Consider the following 21,428-nt stretch of genomic DNA (forward strand, 5'->3'; position numbering starts at 1 on the left):
GAACTTTTCAAATTCACACATTTTCCTGAAAAGGGGGTAATAACCAAAAAAAGATATCAAATGCTACCTTAGATTATTTTCAATATAAAGTAAATTTTGCTTTTAAATAGAATGTTGCAATTTCTTGGATTACCACTAGATGTTGAAAGATGGCTGTCAATCAAAGGTCCCCTCTATAAATTGTATTAACTATCAATATACAGTGGATATCTGATCTTCAGAATTACTTTGGCCGGGTTTTTGAGTCATAGCATTATATCATTAAGCCATATGGTATGGTAGCAATGTATTACATAATTCACAAAAGGATTCTTAAGGTAATTCAGGACATATAACCATGAATCTCAAAAAGGGGCTGCACATTATAGTCAAAATGCTTGCTTATCTGAATGTTTTTATATTAGGATTTTATGGAAGCAGGTTACTGTATACTTCTCTCAGACTACAGAGTTGGTTTTTAATACAGCTTTGAAAATAATGTATCTTTTATAAATGTTTTATTCATTACATACGCATATATATGTGATTAAAGGTGACCATATGTGGCTCCATTACTTGAACCATTTACATAGTTAATGGGCAAAGGCCAAAATGTGAAAGATCTCAAGACTATGCCTGATTTCTAAATGAATATACCCTCCGAAACAGAATAATAACTTATGACAAATGATAAATGTATAGGACCAACAAGAGAATGCAGAAAATTCACAGCATTACAGAAAGAAATTAAATAACTGTTAACTAAAACATGTTGGTGTGTATCTGATGTGTGTCTTTATTTGCAAATACCATTTCTCTAGCAGAAACTCCTTACAGCAGACAATCAAATTAAAACAAGGCGACTTGGGTTTACTCGTTACTCTGCTAGCCTTCCTCCCCCGAGTGTCCCACCTCTCCTAACCCTGGCAGGGGTGTCCTCAGAGAGGGACTGGCTGCTTGGGGCTCCTTTGATTGCAGGAGGGTTGTTTTTGTGTGTGTGTGTGTGTGTGTGTGTGTGTGTCTGCCTGCCTAAGGAGCACTGGAGCAGATTGTGCTCTATGGCTGTGCTCTTTTCTTCCCGGCCAACACAGCTGCAGCAATCATCACAACATCTGCCACTCAAACGCAAACATCACGTTGACCACCTCGAGACTGCGGGCGATTTCTTCCAGGATGCAATGCTGCTGCCACAGCTGGTTCAGCTTCTTGTAGCGCTCTGGGCAAAGGTGCAAGGGATTGCCTCGTCTAAAGATTAAGAAAAAAGGAAGGCCGGATTTATTTTTTTCATTTGAAACACACAAAAATGTGCCTACAGAAGCAGTAATGATTTCAAATACTATGTAGTTTGTTTTTTAGTTTTTACATATTGTAAAGAAGGACAGGGTAACTACAATTCAACCTCAGGTCAAGTAATAAGTGGTATAATCCTGGATTTGTCAAGTTGCTTCCTGTACGAGGCAATATTTACATTTGCAAGTTTTGTTTGAACCTGGAAGAGAAGCTTTGATTCTTACCCAAGGTGAGGATCAGTCTCCCCATAATCATCCAGGTAAGGAGCAGGATATGTGCTTCCTCGAGTCTTACTCGCCATCAGTACAATTTCACACTCTCTTATCCTGTCAACATGAAACCAAATTTCCTTTAAGCATCACATTTCAGGGAAGACGCAAGATGCTTCAAGGCGTAGAGTTCACCCACCTGAGGAACATTCCCACTCCGGCCCCACAGGTGGCAGCGTGGGCAGTGCAAGCCCCCACATCTTCTCCATCCAACTGGCTGAGACAGCAGGAGCTCTGGGAGCACAAGATGGCGCCACAAAACAGGCACAAGGTCGGATGCTTCCGGTCGTCATCTGTAGATCTGGGACACCTGAGGACAGGTAGAGTTGACTAATGGCGAGACGCCCTCTAGTGAGATTTTCCGCTGTAGGCCCTTTCATTAAATGTCCACTTACTGAAAATGGCTGGCTTGATTGAGGAGAGCACTGTAATCCTCAGGAAGATCAACCAAACGATTCCTTCTCCTCGGGTATCTGTGCAAAGAGTAGATTGGTGTATAACTGGGAGCTGGTTTATTACAAAAGTAGGACTGGAGCAATACAAAAGGCTAGAGCCTACCTGACGGTCTGATTTTTGCCTTTCAGGGCTTTGGTAACAGCTAGACTCCCACACCAGCTAAAAGAAGAAAAAGCATTAACAAAAAAAACCTCCCAACTCTTCAGTAAATAAAAAGATCCTTTGACCATGCCTCAATGCTTCACACGTACCTTCTAAGCAGTGGAGTAACAGTGTCTCTGTGCACCTGGAAGAGCTGGAACAGATTGGAGGGTAGTGCCAAGTAGCTGCATAGTGCCTCCAACTGTCCTTGTGAGGTGACTTCAAGAAATCAAAAAATGTTTAGCTTTAATTCTTTAAATTGTCATCAGTGGTATGTTGTATTGGTACCACAGGTCACCTACCAGCAGTACTACAAAGCTCCTCTGGGGGATGTACTCCTGTAAGGCAATTAAAAAAGAGAGCAGCACAGCGCAGGAAAGGTTCAATTCCCCTCTTCACTCTTTCTGCCACAGAGATGCCGGACACATCTGGAATCAGCCTGATGAGCGAACCACAGAACAATCCGTCAAACAAGCTGAAAAGCAGTTCACATCAGAACAGATTGAAATAACAGTCGCTCGGCTTCCAGCAGTCAGTGAAAACCTCCGTAGACCGTGTTGGTGGTAACAGCAGATGGAGGCCTTTGAAGGTAAAAGTTGACATCTTCTCTGAATAAAAGATGTCGCTTCAACCCCAGAAGAACGGCCTTGGCAACAGTAGCAGAACGGAGACTCAAAGTAGAAAGAGGTTCCCCTCGGTGTCTGTGCATACATTGCTGATGGAATAATTGTTTCGCATTTGAATTTTCTTGAAATTTCTACAATCAAGGTATCAGACCACCTTTCTTTTCCATACAATGAATATTTCAGCGCATGAAGTTTTGAGCTAAATAGAATTGCATTTCGCAAAACGTCAAACAAAAAAGTATTTTGCTCCGTAAATAGTAGATGAGAAACACGTGTACCTTTCAGTGTGTTGCGACACTGTAGTGTAGAGCTCTGCTGCTGCTTTCGACTCCTCCGTCTCCTCTCCAGCTACTGCGGGAAAATCTAGGTAAAATGACACCATGAGTTAATCACCATCCTAGATAGTGTAGTGGTAGTTCAGTAAATTAACCACAATGTGTGGTGGTGTGGTTTGTACCTGCAGATGAAACCAGGACCTGCAGCATGTGAGCCATGGTCACCAGATGAAGGAGGTGCAGGTGGTTGTATGCAGAACTGACAGCGGACGGCTGCAAGTCCACAGCCTCCTCCTGATATAGTGCAGGTATAGACAACACCAACCCCACCTGACAAACAACACAGTAAAATAATTTCCATTAACCAAAAGAAAAAAAAACAGCTTAAAATTGGCAAACAAATATATCAGAATCGTATGAAAATATGAAACCATCAGCAAGTTTATAAGAGCAGCAATTATCATTACAATTAATCCTCAATAATTATATGTAACAAATGTAATTTAACTGAACTTGTCGAGAGATGATTAAACGAAGTGTTGGAGTCCATCATTCACAACAGAGCTGTTCCCTTTACAGCGAACCTACCAGAAGATGAAAGAAGTCCACCTCCAGAAGAGAAGGGGTGTTCTTTCTGCCCATCGCCGGAAGCAACACTGGCAAAAGAAGTTAGTTATCACCACAAGGCCAATAAATGGAAAGTAAGCTGTACCATTATATGCATTAAATAAATGTAGGTATTCTTGAATGACAACATACCCCCCAACATGTCGTTAAAGTGCCTCTGAATGACAGCCTGGGAACTCTTAATTCTCTGAGCTGCTGAAAACTGAACAATTGCCTTTAGACCGGCGAGCTAAAACAGAAACATTTGAAACACCGAAGTTAGACCATCATACATTATATTACATGCATGATGTGACAAATGTCAACTTTTTGTGTTTGTCCAACCTGTCTGTTTTGTAAGGAGCCAAAGAGGGACTTGCTTTCTTCCTGCAATATGTTTTCTGTGAAGACACAACACATTTTTGAGAAATGCCAGAACATGAAAAGGCGGCCAATCGACACAAGTAACCTCAGAATTTTGGCTGTACCGATGGCCTGAATGGTGAAGGCACACGTGTTCCAAGCCATGATGGGCACACGTGGACACAGCTCATTGGGTGCCGTCTGCAGTCCCACCCTGTGGACCGTGGTGGCGCAAACAACCAGCATCTCCACTATGCTGTCGGAGAACTTCCTCCTAAAAACAAACAGCCGCAGAAAATTCAGAACGCTGCATTATGGGAGATCTAAGAGACTTGGAGGAGCAGCGGAGGAGTTCCACTCACGGTTCTTGTACTCCGTAGCTCAGAATGGATCTAAAGTCAGCCTGGCCCTCTCCGCACAGCCGCGTGTCCTCATCAACACTGCTGCCCTCGCTGTTGCAATCTGCCCAACAGAGAGAAAATATCCCACATGTCAACATCTAGGCATATTTGGCCTACAACGCTACTTGTAGGTGACTTTTAAGCACTGATGTCAAATCGATCAGCCTTTATATAGTAGTCTCTGCGTGCACCCAGTTTACGTTATAGAAGATAATATAATGCAAGAGCGGCTTTATCCTAAAAGTCTGTCGTCAAAAGTAAAGCAGATAACAGCTTTTACAATGAGGCACCTGCAGTGTTGAGTTTACAGTAAAAAGGCATACATGACCGTTATATAAATATAGACATAAAAACCTCTATGGTGAGCGTGTCGTCTTACCATTTTCTTGAGTGACTGACTTGAGTCCTCTAATCCTGGCTGTGAGGATCTGGATCCAGCGGGGCAGAGTCAAATGCTCTCCAATTATCTCTGCGTTTTCACTGAACACAGGAAACCATATTCAGAATAACTTCTGATATGTTTGTACAAACAATGATGCATTGCATATTGGCCTGAGGACGGTGAGCTGGACTTACTAGTTGAACATTAACCTTTCAAACGGGATAAGAGGGACGACGGTGTTGCACAGAGACTTGCACAGGGGACACAGATACTCTCCATTCTCCAGGTCGATGATCAGCTCAACATGGAGCCGGTTCCTGGTCATGTTCTGAACGGCCTCAAAGTATCTGACAAATACATAGAACACCACCTTAATACTAAATTAATCCTCAACTGTACCTGCAGGGGGAGGACTGGCAGAATTAGCAAATGTATTCTTATAATAACTCACTTTTGCCAACATGTGGCATGCATGACATGTCCACAGCTGCCCGTGTGGGTACCAACTGCCAGTTCAGGAGGCATGAAGAGGGGATATGATGTCACTGTGCCTTTAAGGGATAAAGACAACACACGTGAGTCAGAGGACTCTGATTTTCCCACGTTAAATGATAACCGTTTACGACTCAATGGATTGATCGGTGAATGGAGACGGACCATCTGCTCTGTTGGTCGGTATCCTCCCTCTGCACTGCGTCAGCACCGTGGACCTCTGGACACACGCGGTCAGTACCATGGCGGGAGCCTGGGCCGCAACCTCCTGTTCTTCCTGGCAAAGAATGCAGGTGAGCATCTCCCTCTCGGCCGGAGAGGACCCTCGCTGGGGCCCGATGGCTACACACAGCTCACTGTGCTCCATAGCACAGCTGGACGAACAAACACAACCCAAACTAGAATTAGCTAAATGCCTTCGGTTTAAAGGCTTGAGCGCAGAGCCAGATGAACACACCCATTGATAGTATTTCTGAATGGTCACCTCGCCGTAGTAGCAACAGGCTCCCCCCCTTGTGTCCCACTCTCCGGCATGTTGTCGTAGATCATCTTGTTTGACTCGATGAAGTTCTTCTGCATTGCTGACATCTGGGCCATGATCTTCTGGCGGTGGAGTTTGGCAGCCTCTGCCTTCCTTTTGCGCTCAGCTTTCTCTTTGTCCTGAGCACTCTGGAATAATAACAAGACATTAAACTTCTCAATACAATGTAGCACAGAATGAACTATGAGGAATTTAAGACAACAATACGAAGCTCCAATTAATCTGGTAAACTCACTTTCCAAAACCCTCTTTGTAAAACCCACAGCTGCTCACAGTATTAAACTAAAAGTAGCTGAGTAAATTGTATAGGATTATAATTATTCATCATTGATTGCTCTTTTACCTCTTCTGGCTTGGTCGTATCCACACTCATGGAAGCTGTTGGACTGGACTTCTCTCTAAGGCACTTGACGATCTCAAACATCTAGGAGAAAAATATTCATTTAAGATAGTGAAGTCAACTGGGAAAAAAAAACATTCAAAACGCACCCCACTTATACATGAACACATTTTCTTTCTTTTGACATTGTTGATAATGTATTTTTATTGTTGTTACAATATACCAAATATTTTTTTAATACTTTGTACAGCCAAATGAATAATATTTTAGTGGTTTCCATTACAATGCAACATATAATATATATAATAGAAAGAAGGCTTTTTCGCTTCTTCCTGCACTGTAAACGGTTTACATTATATATATATATATATAGAACACATTTTATAATCGTATAGTAGTATAATAGTCTACCTGTAAAACCCATTTAACCATGTCTTTTTGAGCCTCGAGGGAAGGAACGGCCTTAATCTTGGACAACAAGAGGAAGACTGACTTGCCGTGTTCTGAACCAATTCCTTGAAAAAAAAAAAAGAAGAGACATTTATGCAAAACAAACTAATTCATAGCTTTGAGAATTATGAAACAATTAGGCTTCACTCACTGCGGGCCTTGAGGCTGAAATCAAAGGCCACTTCCTCCATCGTGCTTTCCTCAAGTTGTGTTTTCTCTTCAAGCAATGCCTGGCCTATCAAGTGCAGGGCCTGTGTGGTAAATGAATGCATGTCGTTACAGTAATGAAAAGGCACAAGCCCGGTAAGGTAGACTGTAAAGGACAAGATGTTGATGTGTACCCTCTGGATCATGGCTTCTGTCCAATGGGTCGCCCGGTCCTCTGCAGCTCTCTGCAGGGTGTGTCTCAGGATGTGGATGATAATGTCACAGCTGAGCAGACGCACTATGCTGGAGAAAGCTGGGCAGAAGGCGGGAGGCATCGGAGGACGCAGAGCTGAGAGTCAAACAAAGACCACGGTATTGTTAGCAGAGACAATTCATTAGCAGTTGGGAGTACAGATAATTCAAATCTAAGCCTGCGCAGCAGGAAGACATTGGTCACCTTTGTCATGACCTTCATGAGTCCTCCTCTTCTTCTGAGACTCTTCTGCCTGCAAAGTGTAAAAAGTGAGAATGAAATGAGGAATATTCAACAAAAATGTGTCAAGTCAACAGAAAACCTTTGTTGAGATATGGCATTACCTTGCTATGCTGTGATCTGGAATAATGGTAGAAGAAAGGGTTGAATTCTACGAGACGTTCCTTCTTTACTCCATACAATCCGTGCCCTGAAACCCCTGGTTTTCTAAAAAATCAGAAGTAGAATAGATTCAATTCACTCTGAAAATATTATTAAGATAAAGCATGTTCAGTCTTTACATACTTGAAGGTTGCAACTTTGGTAATAACACTCTCCAGGCCAGTTTCGTGGCTCTCCTACAAAGAAAACATTTATTATTCCCTCGTAAAAATTAATAAATTAACTCTTGAGTTTTAACGGTTTGGAGCTTACGTTCTCAGTTAGACCCTTAACCAGGCTACTATGAGCCATGGGTTCAATGCACAGCAGGTGGATAACCTCCCTCATGGTCACATCCTCTTTGGTCACCTGACTGATACCGGGCACATAGCGCTCCCCTGGAAACAACACCAGCCAGATGCTTTAGTATGGACCCCATTCAGCAAAACTAAACTCTGTACATGAATTCATAGAATGTGACACCGCACCGATCACGACGATAAGGAGGTACAGCATCTCTTCCGTCAAGCGGTTCCACTGTATCAGTTCATCCTGCAAATTGTGTTGCATTTCATCACAAAGTAAATAATTTGAAATACACATTTTTTTTATAATTTGTTGTTTAAAAATTTGAATGGAATGTTGCTTGCCTGGTCTTTGTTTATACTTCCTTTGAAATAGTCAAAGAGCTCAAATCGCAACAAGACCAGCATAAGGAAGTGGTTGGGATCCATTTTGGAAGCAGCTATCTGTAAAAAGATTTGTATTAAAAGAGCCATATGTCAATAGAGTATGTGTATATAAATACACAACTATACATTTAAAGTCAAGAGTAAAAGAAAGTCTAATTTCCACCAACCTGAAGCATGACAATGTCCTTATCGTACATCTCGTCCCTGCATTTTACGTCCTGATAGTAGTAGACCTGATCATGTGGGGGAAAAATAATGATTCCCTTATATTTATTAACAACACGTAACAAAACAGAGAAATTCTAGCCTTGAACAGCCAAAGAACGTAGTTTACCTGGCTGACCAATGAAATTCCGTTTCTCCGCCACATTTCAGCAGAGACCTGTGCAGCTAGCACCACACAGCGCAGGGGATGCTCTGCCAGCAAGGTGTGGTCAAAGCGCTCCTGCAATAGAGAAGACAAAAAACTAACCCTGTAACGCCGGCAGTGGAAGTTAAAACTGCTCATTCATTCACCAACACAGCACACACTGAATACTTGAAACTTGGATTTAGAATATTCATGTCACTTACAGGGTTATCTAGACGTTCAACTGCCCTTGTTCTGCACATTATAACATACAGACCTGTGGATCACAGTGTACAGAGCAGTAAGTTTACACAGAAACAGCAAGAGACCAAGAAGTCACCAAGGGCCTCAAATATTAGTTCCCCTACCTGCCAGCAGTCTGGAGATGGGCAGATGTATGCTGACTGGCTCTTGAGACACTTTGTAGGGACGAACGTGGAGGACGTGCTTCAACATGTGGTAGCTGGTGGCCTCCCGATGGAAGGGCTGGTTATTGCACTGCATCAGGACTTTGTGGCACTCCTCAAATGCAAGCAGCAAGATCTCGTCCTGAAGGGACAAACAAGAGATGATAGACCACGTAAGAGGGGGGTTCATAGTCGTACCCCTTCTGTTGGTCGGATAACACTATTGCTTGGCAGCTCACGTTTGAGGAGCACCAGTCTTGAAACATGGCAAGAATGTGGCGAAGCTGGATCTGGAGAGAAAAGCCAGCCTCCCATTCTGGCTCCACCGCAATGTGTTGACCAAACTGGCGCTTCACTTCCTCCATACCCTGATATAAGAAGGCAAAGAACAAAGATGGCCAGGACTGATTAAATATATGTTTTTTCAAGTTACCTGAACAGTACAAACGCTGCGATTACTCACTATCCTGGAATGAATGGGGGTTGAGCTGATCATTACCTGCATGCATTTGAGAAGCCCAAGAAAGTCTCTGAATCCCTCTAAGAACTCTCTCTGCAGCTCTTCAGTCCATACCGAGGGTTTGCTGATCAGAATATACCTAAGAGAGAAGACATGTCTTTAAAAAAGGCCCAAGACATTAGGAACAAGAGAGTTAATTAGAGTTGATTGTCCGTTAATGACCTGAGGTCGTGGAAGATGATCTGGATTCGTGAGAACTTGTCAGAGTTGTAGCCAAGGAAGAAGAAGCGATTGTTGTTATCCAGATGCTCACGCAGCAATTCCATGACCGTGCCTACTATCACTTTAATGACATTGCCCTCTTCGATGAGTTGTCTGGCCTAGAAGAAGAACCAGAATGTGAGGGCAGAGACAGACACAGATCTAGGAACATGAATCTGACCACATTGACCTTACCAATGTGGGTACAGTGAATATCTGAACAGACAGAGCAGTGATGGATATGCTCCTCTCGTGGTCATCAATTATAAAGTCTTTTTGCAGCTGCTTGTAGTACTAAAAAAAAAAAGATGGAGCATGCATTAGTTTGAGCAGGTAAAAGAATGGCCAGAAATGTACAAAAATTCCCTCCTTTTTTTACCTTTGTGAACTCAATGGCAAAAAGCCTCTTGAACTCGGTCTCCATTAGCATGCTACAGAAAATCAGTTCATGTACTATCTTGCGAGCTCCTTGAAGGGAAAAAAAGTTCATGTTAGTGTCATGGAATCAAGTTGCAATTAAGACCTGAAAACCAAGCTCAGGCGTCCTTGCCTTTGTACATCCTGGCATCGTGCAGCATGAGTCTGCTGATGAGGCAAGGCTGGTCTCCGTCTGCATTCGTCTCGAGCGCCACCTGACAGAAGGCCTGTCTGAAGCCCACTGCACAAGACACACGTAGGTTTCCAGTCAAGTCGCATGACATGCAACTGTGCACAGACAACTAAGGACCAACGGTGTCAATAGGTCGTTCTTTGTTTTTTAAAGATGGCGCGGATGCACAATCAATAAATAGCGCTACGTTTGTGTGAGGTGTGGTGGCACCTGAGTAGCTGATGATCTTTTGGAACCAGGGGCCGAGGCGCAGCACAAAGGTTTGATGAGCCATCACTGCTGCATGAAGGATCTCCACACGTAGTGGCTGCAGGGAAATGTGCTCGGAGTTGGACTGCAAGACAGCAGTGAAGGATTTAGAGTTAGTGCTCACTCAACAATGTCAGGTTGTGGACTAAATGCTATCCTAAACTCTAAAACCGGCGTTTACCCTGATGAGATCGCTTGCTTGCTGACAGGAACGAAGGGTCCCTCTCTTTACTGCCCGCCGACCCTGTGCGACAGTCCACAAATATTTATGCATATTCTGCAGTGGGTATGATGACTGCAACTATGGAGCCCGATTCATATCACGACAGTATTGTAAAAGGAAACATTAAGAGCAAATACATCCAAAAGAAATACCTCTTTGTCAATAAGTGCTGTGTGCGTCTGTGCTTCAGCCTGATCACAGTTAACAGAACGCTGCAGGGTGTAGATTACATGGTCGTACGAGTGGTGCTCATCATTGTACAGTACGCAGTAGTAGGCATTGTCTTTTGTCCTGCATGGATTGAAGAAACACACTGTCAGCGTTAAATTGGGTGCTTGGCATAAGGATGTATGTAGATGAATATAATTAGACCGGCCGTACAGGGGCTGCAGCTCCTCCGGTGGTTCAACGCTCTCCTCCCACACCAAGAAACCTGTGACATAGTGCAGCAATATCCGAAACAGCCTCTCTGCGCGGACGTATATCTCGGGCTCCAACACACACTCATCCTACACAAAATGAGACAACCGCAAAGGATTCACATTTTGGAACATTTGACTATAACTCTCTGGATTGATCTTAAATTGTGTGTTTTAAGATTAAGAGAGAAACTTTTCTGAGACAAGCTAATTTGTTGCAAGAACCATTGACAATTCCTTATTTTTCTGTGTCGTCAGCACTAGCTTCATAATATGAGGAACCGGACTAAATGTTGAGCCACATAGCTGCATGACAGGCAGCTGACCGTGTGAAGTTTCAATTAAATCCCCTGAGAGCAAACATTCCACACAACAGTTAAGTATTTCATACAAATGGCTGACATTTAACACACAAAGCAAACATACTGTCCCTCTGTGTGTTTACACCAGTCACCATGTCACACTGCTGTGAGAACAAGCACTGGAATCTACCAAAAGCCACCCAAAAACACGTCTGAAACAGCATGACGGGTTTCCACGTTCCGTCCGGGGATGCAAGCATTGGCCATCTGACTGCTTGCTAAAGCACAGGTTCCGATCTGGCGTAGCAAACACAAAGCAGGCTGCCAGACCGGTGCAAGTGATGGCTCGGTTAATAGGAACACCTGCTGTTTACGGAAAAAAGGCACAGAGCCGTACTTGCTGCTCAAAGCCCCCTGAATAGGATCTTATCAGAAAAAAAAGCCCAAACACTGATCAGCAAAGAAAGGCCAGACAAACAACTGCTGGGCAGGACAATCAATCATCATGTGACCAGCAGCAGGTTAGTAGGAGAAGCTGTGAACGGAGTACTTCCCAGCACAGCTCAGCAGGATGTAAGAAATGGTAGAAAGGCTCTGAACAAGTCTCATTAACAACGCGCCCCGCCCCATCCCAATCTCTGGAACTAGTTACACATTTTCTCAGTTAGCGCGGGTCAACAAAGTGCTTTTCTTTCTCACTTCCGGATCCAAAGCCCCAGCCAAGGGACCAGCACTTAGGACTAAGATGGGAAAATAAGCATTCTGGGGTTTACTAACACAAGTACGCCCCCCCCACGTCCCTCTTTCCGCTCTGTTATGTAACTCACCGTTACCATGGCGCTGGCCGCTCCAGGGTCATGTTTGGAGCAACAGGGGCCAATCTTCCAGGCTTCAACATCCCCACAATCACAGAAGCCCCCTCCTGATGACGCATGCATCTGGGGAAAAAAAAAAATCATGGATAAACACAACAGGAATTAAGTTCTTCAACTGCCGTAGTGCTGAAACTACATTATTAAGACTGATCAAGAGGAGGAAAGAGTTGAAAGCGTGACATGCAAATTCCTTCAAAAAATGTTGTCAAAATCATAAATCATATTGACACCAACCTTGTAGCGGTGGCCTTTGTGCACGCTATCCTGAAAGCAATGCATGCACAGGACACACGTGGGATCGATGGCACAATCCCTGCAATAAATTGTACAGGAGTTATACTTCATGTGCTTATCCTGCCTAAATGTTAGCAACAACCAAAAATATTGTACATTTTTATCACAATTAATATATAACACATTTATTATGAAAGATGAGATGGTCTATTCAGACCTGCAGGAGTAGACTGTCTCTCCCTCTTTGAAGACACGTCCACAGAGCTGTGAGGAGGGGCTGCCCTGCTTGAGCTTCTCCAGACCCTCCTGAGGATCCTCCCCAAACAGGAAGCACTCCAGAGGGTGAAGGAGTCTGCTCTGCATGAGCTCTTCTTCCTCCTGAGGGTTGGACTCCTTCTTCAGGCAGAAGATCTGTGGTACCTGCTCCTTCAGGTAGCGGAATAGCTCCGCCTTGCTGTTTGCCGCCTCCAGCCATTGCTGCGAAATAACAGAGAAAAGCAAAACTGTTTTGCAATGACTCACATCTGTCTCCACCTTATGACTCATAACCACATTTACAAGCCATTATTCTTGTAGTGGTACGAGGAGAAATATTACCTTCAGTAAAGATTCATTCATAACAAATAATTCAAACTTCAAGATGTCGTTTTGATGGCAATTAAAAAAGAAAATGATTAGGATGAAAAAGTTTTTTGATCCAGACAGAAGTATGTTAAAGGACAGCTAATGCTCATACCAAGTAAAGCTTTATAATAAGAATTAATAATAAAGTACAAGTCAAAAAGGACTATAACTTTGGAGGCTATCAATAAATCAATGGGTGGAAGTTGATCTTTGGAAAAGAAAAATCATTATTTTTAGGCCTAAATTAAGTGTGAATGGACCTTTTTAATAAATGGATGGAACCAGCAGACCCTTCTTCTTTTTGGACCCTGAAGAAAATGTAAGCTGAAACATGGAGTAGTTTCAGATGTTATAAAACATGTTCATGGGACTCAAAGATGTGCAAGATTTTAAACAATACCATGTTCAAAACACGTTTACTCCATCAGCATTTCCTTTTCAAGTTTACAAGCCAACCTAAAGCCAGATCAGTTGTTGTGAAACATAAAGATGGGTTTTTAACAGCATTCAGGTGTCATATGCAGACTATACACGGAGACTAGGAGTTTTAATAGATGTCAAAAACCTTTTTCAGATGCTATAGTGCGGGTTCTGTAAGGTTTAAGGCCCCATCTTCGTTTGGGTTTGATCTACTTCAAAATGACAAGTGTGACACCGTAAATAACTAACGGTGAGGAAGTAATATCGTATCCACGTAGGAGTCCGGGGTCGGAAAACAGTCGGGATGATGACGTTTAAATGTTCAAACTAATGGAAATCGCATGTTTAAGCGTTATGGACAAAGCGACAAAAAAAAAAAAAAAACACCAAGCGGTTGGAGATTGACACTTGCACGGCATAGCAAATTGACAACTATAACACGTGCTGGCAACAAAACACAGCAAAATACACTGTTGACGAGCAGTAAATATTGCAGCATCTGCAGGCACATTTTAAACGTTTAACGTCAGGTAGCTAGCACAGCTGCTAAGCTGGATAGCTAGCCTGACAACTAGATGCCCTTTATCTAAACCGTCGTACTTCGTCTTCAAAGAAACGGATCTATTGTACCACAGTCTGCTGTCCCCGAGTGTCAATAAACACCGAGAGACATTTTAGCTGTATAAAAAAAAAAATCATACCTTGCTGAGGTCCAGTCCGTCTAGTGATTTCTCACCCTCCGCCATATTCCATTTGCCGTAAAGGAGGCGGTGTCACCAGGAAACGGCTCCACTTGTATCGAAACCTTTTGCGACGTTATAATACAAATAGAAGTCTCCGAAATATGTGGGTGAGGTCAAGCATTTACAAGCCCTCTCTGTTTTTACCTTAACGTTAGTGTAAAACGTTACTCAAATAGAAGACTTACTTGTATTATTCTATCAGATATATGACTCTGGTCAAAACAAAACATTTTTTGTAAACATAAATATCTGTCGCAGTCGCCCCCTGGCGGTGGTCTACAATACGTACATAATACAATTCGGCAATTATCAGGTCCCGCTTAGACTCAATTTTTATATTTTTGACCAAGCGCCGTTATATTACGGACGCGTGTTGAATACATTCTCCTGGTTCTCTCTCTCTCTCTCTCTCTCTCTCTCTCTCTCTCTCTCTCTTTCTACGAAACGATGTAGTGACGTTGGTTCACGGTGACGTTGAGATTTTAATGACGCCGCTGCTGTCAACGTATAAACGCGCCGGTGGAGGGGGGAGTGCGGTGTGGGCATCCGGCAGCTAGAGGGCGCTGATCAACATTCCGCCTTCTTCCTTGTATGCTGTTGAATTGAACGAGGAGGGGGGGGGGGGTGAGACTAGAGGTCAGAGTTCAATGTTTGACAGAAAGCTGAATATGGATTCCATATTTCACGAGAAAGTAAGTTGAAACGTTCAAATTAAAATACGAAGCCACACGTAATCCGTCGTGTCTTGTCCGGAAAGGCTTGCTTCTCTCAGCGGAGATTTGTTTACCGGCGCTATGTGGCCGGAGGGGAGAGATTTGTGGTGTTGTTTGGCAGTATTGTTTTTCCAGCTACAATGCTACAGTAGAGATCATCAAAAAGTTTTATTTCCGCGTTTGCTTAAGACGCAGAGAGCTTTCCAACAGCTGCAACCGCGATGTTTTTGCCCAGTTAGAAAACGAACTCGCTATCTGTCCTCTTATAAACGGTCAACGTTATAAACTGTTGTTTTTTTTGCGTAAGCTAGCTGTATGTGGCTCTGACAATGTTCAACTGTGAGCGTGGGGACAGACCAACTCCATCACACTTTGCTATTTACGTTACTTATTTCTATAAAGATAACTAACGTTAAGTTGTTAAGAAAACTACTTCGTCGTGTGAGAATTATAAGTAGCTGCGGGGGGGTCTTATCAATAAACCTTTTCATTTTTCAGCAAGAGGGGTCTCTTTGCGCCCAACACTGTCTCAACAACCTCCTGCAGGGTGAGTATTTCACTCCCGTGGACCTGTCCTCCATTGCTCATCAGCTTGATGAAGAGGAACGAATGAGGATGGCGGAAGGCGGAATGGCCAGTGAGGAGTATAGGACCTTCCTGCAGGTGAGGGAACATGCAGCAGCCTGTTTAACATCCTTCTGTGTATCTGAACACTTTCTGACTTTGTGATCTGCGAATGTGATTCCAGCAACCATCTGGAAACATGGATGACAGCGGGTTCTTTTCAATACAAGTGAGAGACTTTTTTTAATTTTGATTATTGTTGTTGATAACCATTATGTGTTAGAGATGTTAATTACCTTTTTTCTCTCATCTAATTCTTCTAGGTAATTAGCAATGCACTGAGAGTGTGGGGTTTAGAGTTAATCCTCTTCAACAGCCGGGAGTACCAGAGCCTGATGATTAATCCAATGTGAGGTTTTCAACACGTTATTGTCTAATGTCTTCTATTTATTATTCCATAACAGTTTATGTTGACTGTGACCGCAATGCCTACTTTCATGTTTCAGAAATGAGAACGCCTTCATTTGCAACTACAAGGAGCACTGGTTTACTATACGGAAACTTGGACAACAGGTATGAGGCACCTCTGAACAAACAATTAAACCATTTTAACACAACTTTAAATGAGTGATTACACTTTTATTGTCATTGCAGTGGTTTAATCTGAATTCACTGCTGACTGGACCAGAGTTGATATCAGACACCTATCTAGCACTTTTCCTTGCACAGTTACAACAAGAAGGTATTGTAAAATTGGCCTTTTTTGATCTACAATGTTTACGTTTTTGCATTGCCAAAACTAATCAAAGCTTACTCTGTGCAGGTTATTCCATATTTGTGATCCGAGGAAACCTCCCAGAGTGTGAAGCAGAGCAAATTCTTGGGATCATGAGGGTCCAGCAGCAGCAGCGACCAAGGCTTATTGGAGAGGAGGAAGCCCAGACAAGTGCAGGGTATGTACTGTGTGTGCAGACAGTACAACTTAGACCAGTATAACAGTTTATGTTTCAAGTTGCTCAAATTGAGGTTTCTCTACTGGTTTGTGGCAGCTGATTTTGGTCTTGTTTTGCGAGCAGCAGGTCGGCAGCAATGAGCCAGGCAGAGATGGTTTTTGGTGTCGAGGATGAGGTTGTTGATGAAGATGATGAGCTAAAAAAAGCTCTGGCACTCAGCAGACAGGACATAGATGTGGAAGATGAAGAAGCTGATCTTCGCAGGGCCATTCAACTGAGCATGCAAGGTAAATGATAAGTTATCCAAAGAGTTTACAGTATTTAGTTTTCTTGCCCATATTAATTGTATTTGTAAATATATGTGGGAAATCAACAAAAGTGTTGATTCTATAAGCTGTAGCTCTATCTTTTTAATAAAACAAATTCTCTTATTAATAATAGGATTAATAAAGTAATTATACATGTAATTTATATACTGCACTGTTAATTAGGCCTTTACAGTCTTATTTTAACCAAATGTCGCCCTTGGTTCAAAGTAATATTTTTCAGCAATTATTTATCACTTTGTTGTCAATCTTGAAATCTATGTTAAATGTTTTTTTTTTTGTTAATCTATTATAGGCGCAGTGATGAGCAACAAATCCTCAGAGTCTGAAATGGGAAATGTGAAATCAGGGAGTCAGGCAGCAGGAAGTGCTGCAGGGGGTCAAAGAGCCGGCCAAAACGAGGCTCTCACAGCCGAGGAACTGCGGAGGAGGAGACAGGCCTATTTCGATCGGTAGATTTAAGCAGATTCTATCAACACCTGTTCATGTGAACATTACTGTGGCGGTCGTGAGGATTGTTCTTTTATATTAACAGCTTATTCAAATATTCAGGATATTGTGTAAACCTCTTTGGAGTGAAAATGAATGCATGGTTTCTAAAACAAATCCTCACTGTTCACTTCTCAGGCAGCAGCAACAGGCTCAGACAAGCATTCCTCAACAACCACAAACAAAATCATCAGGTGGCTCGGGTAGGTATTTCTAACATTTGTTTCAAACAAATGTGTGTGTGTGTGTATAGTTGCATACAGTGCCAATTATGCAATGAATTTGACCAAAAGGCCTCTCTCCTGTTTAAGGATCAGTAAACACTGGCGCTGAAGAGGACCAAGAGCAAAAGCCCAGCCAGTGAGCACGTGGAAGGTTTGCCTATGTTGTTCACCACCTGCCAGGAGTGGCACCGAATACTGGGGGGGTAGCTTTGCTGCTTCCTCTAACCTTTTTGCACATGCGAACATAAGGACAGTCAGAAAGCTGACGCGTTTCCCCTGATTGGTTCGCTGACAGGCTATAGAGAAGAAAACAACAACAACAACGACGACGAAGACAAGGCATCAGTTAGTCCAGTCTAACTCAGTGAGACGCTGGGAAAAGGGTGAACACAGAACTCGCGATGCAGTTTATCCAAGTTTGCAATTGCCTTTGTACCATGTCGCCTTCTATTTCTATTGTACACTGTTTTTTATTCTTGTTTTTTCTCTGCAAGAGACAGAAAAGGAATCTTCAGCAGACAAAGGGGTGTGTTTACTTGTTTGGGATGAATCCTTAGGGAGGTGATTGTTTTGGGAGGACCACAGACGAAGGTTAGATGGATAGTGACAGAGATCCCTTAAACCCTTCCATTGGGCTTGCGTTTGTGGGACCGAAGATGTGATTTCTACACACTGCTGTTCATCAGTGGAGTTTTGAAATCATTTCTCTTTTCGCCAGGACTACTAAGATGTGTGTTATTAATTCCTCACTCCATCGATCCGTTTAGCTGTGGATGTCTAAGAGGGAACTTCTAAAGATATTTAGGCAACTGCATATTTTCGATCCTGTGTCTTTGTAATCACCTTCAGTAAATAAGTGGGCACAATGAAATTTAAAATCACACACTTCTCTCACAATATTAATAGTATTTTGTCCATTTTTGATGGATGCTGAAAAGCATTATTCTATATAACTATTTGCTGAATCTAAATTGCTTCGGAGTGATACATAATAATTGTGGACTCTGGAACAAAAGGAGCAATCTGTAAAGCGCATGAAACTGCAGCTTATAGATGAATACATGGTTCTTTTTTAGCACAGTATAATCACTTAAAAAACCCCAAAAGTCAAACACGAGCAACCAGCGACTTCATCTGTTATTTCTCCTCCATAGCAAAAGTTAGTATAAGGCTAGATTGTTCAAATGATCACTCCCTTATTTACGTACCACCACAAACCGTCAATAGTTTTTCTCTGAAAACCTTTTTAATTGCAGCGATTGGATTGATCCCATATTACAAAAACACTTTGAGCAATGTTGTACACATTAGTTCTGGCAATCGATTAATTTTTCTGACGTTTACTTGGCTTAAAGCTACAAAACCATTGGCTCAGTAATAACCAACAGTCAAATGGTGTGAATGGCTGATGTTATTTAACCTCATTTGAATCATTTAAAACCCAAAGATGGAAGAAAACATCACTTGAAAGAGTTTTTATCTTTTATTTTTTTAGAAACCAACATCATGTTCCAACACACATTGTTGATGAATAGACCACATTACAGCATTAAAACCGTTGAGTTTGTTTATGGTTAATGTTTCCTGGAAGCAATGACTGTTCAGCATGGATATATCTTGATGCCTCCACTAAAGTTTTGCTTGTTGCGCTGGATAACTTCCAAGAAAATGTCATGATTTATTTTTTCTTTGGATCTGCTGGGCTTTGTTTATTCAAACTGCACTCGCAAGAGAGTGTAAAATGGCAGTTGTTGGATTTTTATTGTCTCATTAGTTTCTCTCACTCTAATCTCTCAATGAGTACTCATCATTTTTCTCATATTCCGTGTTACAATCGCACGTGCTTTCATTTAATGTATTAGTACTTGATCCAGGATTAAAGTGACATTCACTCCTGACGTTTTTCATGTCTGTTTTTTTACCTCAACATTAATGTGCAGTTATGGAAACTTCCATGTGGCATCGCCTTTGAAAAAGACCCTGATTTGTTCCAAATACAACTCTGACTGCCTTTGGTTAATATGTAACGCTCAGAGCACACTTGCACTTTGTTTCCCCAAATATTAGGCTGAGCTTTCAGAAGTAATCTCCCACTAGCTGCATGGTACGTATGACCGGTGGTAAATCTTGAAAAGTAAAATTTAGTCTTCACAATTGAATTTCAAAACTGGAAAAAAGTTATTTGTCTTGTTTTTAGCAGATGGGTTTGTTGTTATGTCAATTGTGCCTTTTTTAAATAATCTTTTGACGTCTATGTGTATGTGCGTTTCAGGTTGTGCAACCAAAACTCGAAATATGGGGATGCACAAAATGAAGATAGGACTTATTTTAATTGTAACATGCATCACCTTCCTCACTCCTGTCCATCTGGCGTACCTTCCGAGCGCCACCATCTCAGATCTTACCTTAAAAAATCTGGACTTTGCCATGAACCTATACAGAAAAATATCCAGCCACGATGACAAGAATATATTTTTCTCCCCTCTGAGTATTTCCACAAGCTTTGCTGCTCTTCTAATGGGTTCTGATGGTGTCACACACAAGGAAATACTGAAGGGACTCAACCTGGGGCAGCTGGAGCGGGCCGACGAGCCAGAACTCATCCCGAGACTCTTTCAACTCCTTCATGAGAACATCACACAGGGTGGATCGCTGAAACTGGAACATGGCATGGCTCTCTTTTTGAGCCAGAACTTTTCAGTAGAGGAAGTATTTCAAGATCACATCGAGAAATATTTTGAAGCCGACATCAGAAGTGTAGACTTTGCGGACTCAAAAGGGAGCATCAGCTTCGTCAATGAGTACATCAAGAACAAAACCCAGGACAAAATGACCGACATGTTGTCCACCCTTGATGCACTGACCAAACTCATGTTAATCGACACAATTTTGTTTCAGGGTAAGTTAAATTACTCGCGTATAATAACGTGGTTGTTAACCGTGCTTTGACATTTGTGTTTTGAAATCACGTTTATACAAACTGTCATTTCCTCTACAGGATCGTGGCGGAAGCCTTTCAACCCCAATTTCACTTCCAATGCACCGTTCCACGTTAACAACTATAATATTGTGCAAGTACCGATGATGTTTTTAGAGGATAAATTTTACTCCATGCACGATGTTGCTCTTGGTGCAAAGGTGTTGAGGCTACCATATCGGGAAGGGGTTTCCATGCTTATCCTGCTGCCAAACAAAGGCGTGGACTACACTGTAATCGATGATGCAATCACTGCTAAGAGGTTCCTCAGCTGGATCAAAGAGCTGCAAAGATCGTAAGTCAACAGTAATGTGTAAAAGAAATTTCCACTGACATGAAGAGCTTGAACATATCTTTTTGTTTACAGCACTCTGGAAGTCAACTTGCCGAAGTTCAAGATGGAGTCGTCGTATTCGCTGCAAAATCTTCTTCCAGATATGGGCATGACCAGTATCTTCAGCAATACTGCCAATTTGACGAGGCTGAGTAAGGAAGAAGGCCTCAAAGTGTCAGAGGTTAGTTTTCCTCCATGCTCTAACAGCACACTTGTGTGTTCCAACCTCTGCAGATTATTCTTTTTTTAATTTCTACTTCTAAATTACAGGTGGTGCACAAGGCTATGATAGAGGTGGACGAGACAGGAACCATTGCTGCAGCTGCTACAACATCTGGCATTATCCCGTATTCTTTACCAAGAATCTTCACTGTCAACAGGCCCTTTTTCTTCTTCATATACCATGAAGCCACAAACTGTGTGCTGTTCATGGGGAGGGTGATTAACCCTATTGAAAACCACCCGTCGTGACTGAGTTGTGTTTAACCTGTGATGTGTTAGTCTGATGTCTGAAGGTCATGCTGTGGTTTTCTGTAAGCCTGCTTAATATGACCTCTATAATAAACAATTAACATGATTATGCATTTT

The 21,428-nt window shown here is 42.3% G+C and overlaps 3 protein-coding genes across 3 annotated transcripts; 2 read left to right on the plus strand and 1 right to left on the minus strand.

Annotated features, from left to right (window-relative positions):
- Positions 1 to 962: 962 nt before the first annotated feature.
- ubr1 (ubiquitin protein ligase E3 component n-recognin 1) lies at positions 963 to 14,484 on the minus strand. The gene is made up of 47 exons (XM_037486516.2): positions 14,219 to 14,484; positions 12,691 to 12,950; positions 12,474 to 12,552; positions 12,192 to 12,302; positions 11,025 to 11,152; positions 10,796 to 10,934; positions 10,602 to 10,664; positions 10,382 to 10,505; positions 10,112 to 10,219; positions 9,941 to 10,029; positions 9,757 to 9,855; positions 9,523 to 9,680; positions 9,340 to 9,439; positions 9,080 to 9,208; positions 8,802 to 8,982; positions 8,658 to 8,710; positions 8,419 to 8,529; positions 8,252 to 8,317; positions 8,043 to 8,141; positions 7,881 to 7,944; positions 7,666 to 7,790; positions 7,537 to 7,589; positions 7,356 to 7,458; positions 7,216 to 7,264; positions 6,953 to 7,107; positions 6,763 to 6,862; positions 6,573 to 6,676; positions 6,165 to 6,245; positions 5,765 to 5,949; positions 5,446 to 5,654; positions 5,240 to 5,339; positions 4,983 to 5,135; positions 4,786 to 4,886; positions 4,368 to 4,467; positions 4,131 to 4,279; positions 3,988 to 4,043; positions 3,796 to 3,892; positions 3,625 to 3,692; positions 3,219 to 3,366; positions 3,040 to 3,124; positions 2,438 to 2,574; positions 2,246 to 2,354; positions 2,097 to 2,153; positions 1,934 to 2,011; positions 1,678 to 1,848; positions 1,494 to 1,595; positions 963 to 1,224 (listed from the first exon to the last, which is right to left on the minus strand). Exons 1-47 carry the CDS (start codon positions 14,261 to 14,263, stop codon positions 1,083 to 1,085), a joined length of 5,223 nt encoding a protein of 1,740 aa, XP_037342413.2. The 5' UTR covers positions 14,264 to 14,484; the 3' UTR covers positions 963 to 1,082.
- Positions 14,485 to 14,833: 349 nt separating this feature from the next.
- On the plus strand, positions 14,834 to 19,427 carry atxn3 (ataxin 3). Its single transcript, XM_037486708.2, has 11 exons — positions 14,834 to 14,952; positions 15,472 to 15,636; positions 15,722 to 15,766; positions 15,861 to 15,946; positions 16,044 to 16,110; positions 16,192 to 16,279; positions 16,361 to 16,490; positions 16,614 to 16,777; positions 17,112 to 17,268; positions 17,444 to 17,508; positions 17,617 to 19,427. The coding sequence occupies exons 1-11, from the start codon at positions 14,908 to 14,910 to the stop codon at positions 17,667 to 17,669; spliced, it is 1,065 nt and encodes a 354-aa protein (XP_037342605.2). The 5' UTR covers positions 14,834 to 14,907; the 3' UTR covers positions 17,670 to 19,427.
- Positions 19,428 to 19,548: 121 nt separating this feature from the next.
- On the plus strand, positions 19,549 to 21,422 carry serpina10b (serpin peptidase inhibitor, clade A (alpha-1 antiproteinase, antitrypsin), member 10b). Its single transcript, XM_037486707.2, has 5 exons — positions 19,549 to 19,633; positions 19,802 to 20,428; positions 20,528 to 20,801; positions 20,874 to 21,021; positions 21,111 to 21,422. Exons 2-5 carry the CDS (start codon positions 19,825 to 19,827, stop codon positions 21,309 to 21,311), a joined length of 1,227 nt encoding a protein of 408 aa, XP_037342604.2. The 5' UTR covers positions 19,549 to 19,633; positions 19,802 to 19,824; the 3' UTR covers positions 21,312 to 21,422.
- Positions 21,423 to 21,428: the final 6 nt, after the last annotated feature.

The sequence above is a fragment of the Pungitius pungitius genome, chromosome 14 (assembly GCF_949316345.1).
Source record: "Pungitius pungitius chromosome 14, fPunPun2.1, whole genome shotgun sequence".
Lineage (NCBI taxonomy): Eukaryota > Metazoa > Chordata > Actinopteri > Perciformes > Gasterosteidae > Pungitius > Pungitius pungitius.

Bases quoted from the DNA above. Each gene is read 5' to 3' on its own strand.
- ubr1 (XM_037486516.2), bottom strand. From the start codon at position 14,263: ATGGCGGAGGGTGAGAAATCACTAGACGGACTGGACCTCAGCAAG. The intron at 10,935-11,024 runs GTACGGCCGGTC...CAATCCATGCAG, and splicing joins CCGGAGGAGCTGCAGCCCCT to GACAAAAGACAATGCCTACT. The intron at 5,655-5,764 runs GTGACCATTCAG...TTGTTCGTCCAG, and splicing joins CCTGTTGCTACTACGGCGAG to CTGTGCTATGGAGCACAGTG.
- serpina10b (XM_037486707.2), top strand. From the start codon at position 19,825: ATGGGGATGCACAAAATGAAGATAGGACTTATTTTAATTGTAACATGC. The intron at 20,802-20,873 runs GTAAGTCAACAG...TTTTGTTTACAG, and splicing joins ATCAAAGAGCTGCAAAGATC to CACTCTGGAAGTCAACTTGC. The intron at 21,022-21,110 runs GTTAGTTTTCCT...TCTAAATTACAG, and splicing joins AAGGCCTCAAAGTGTCAGAG to GTGGTGCACAAGGCTATGAT.
- atxn3 (XM_037486708.2), top strand. From the start codon at position 14,908: ATGTTTGACAGAAAGCTGAATATGGATTCCATATTTCACGAGAAA. The intron at 14,953-15,471 runs GTAAGTTGAAAC...TTCATTTTTCAG, and splicing joins ATTCCATATTTCACGAGAAA to CAAGAGGGGTCTCTTTGCGC. The intron at 16,778-17,111 runs GTAAATGATAAG...AATCTATTATAG, and splicing joins CATTCAACTGAGCATGCAAG to GCGCAGTGATGAGCAACAAA.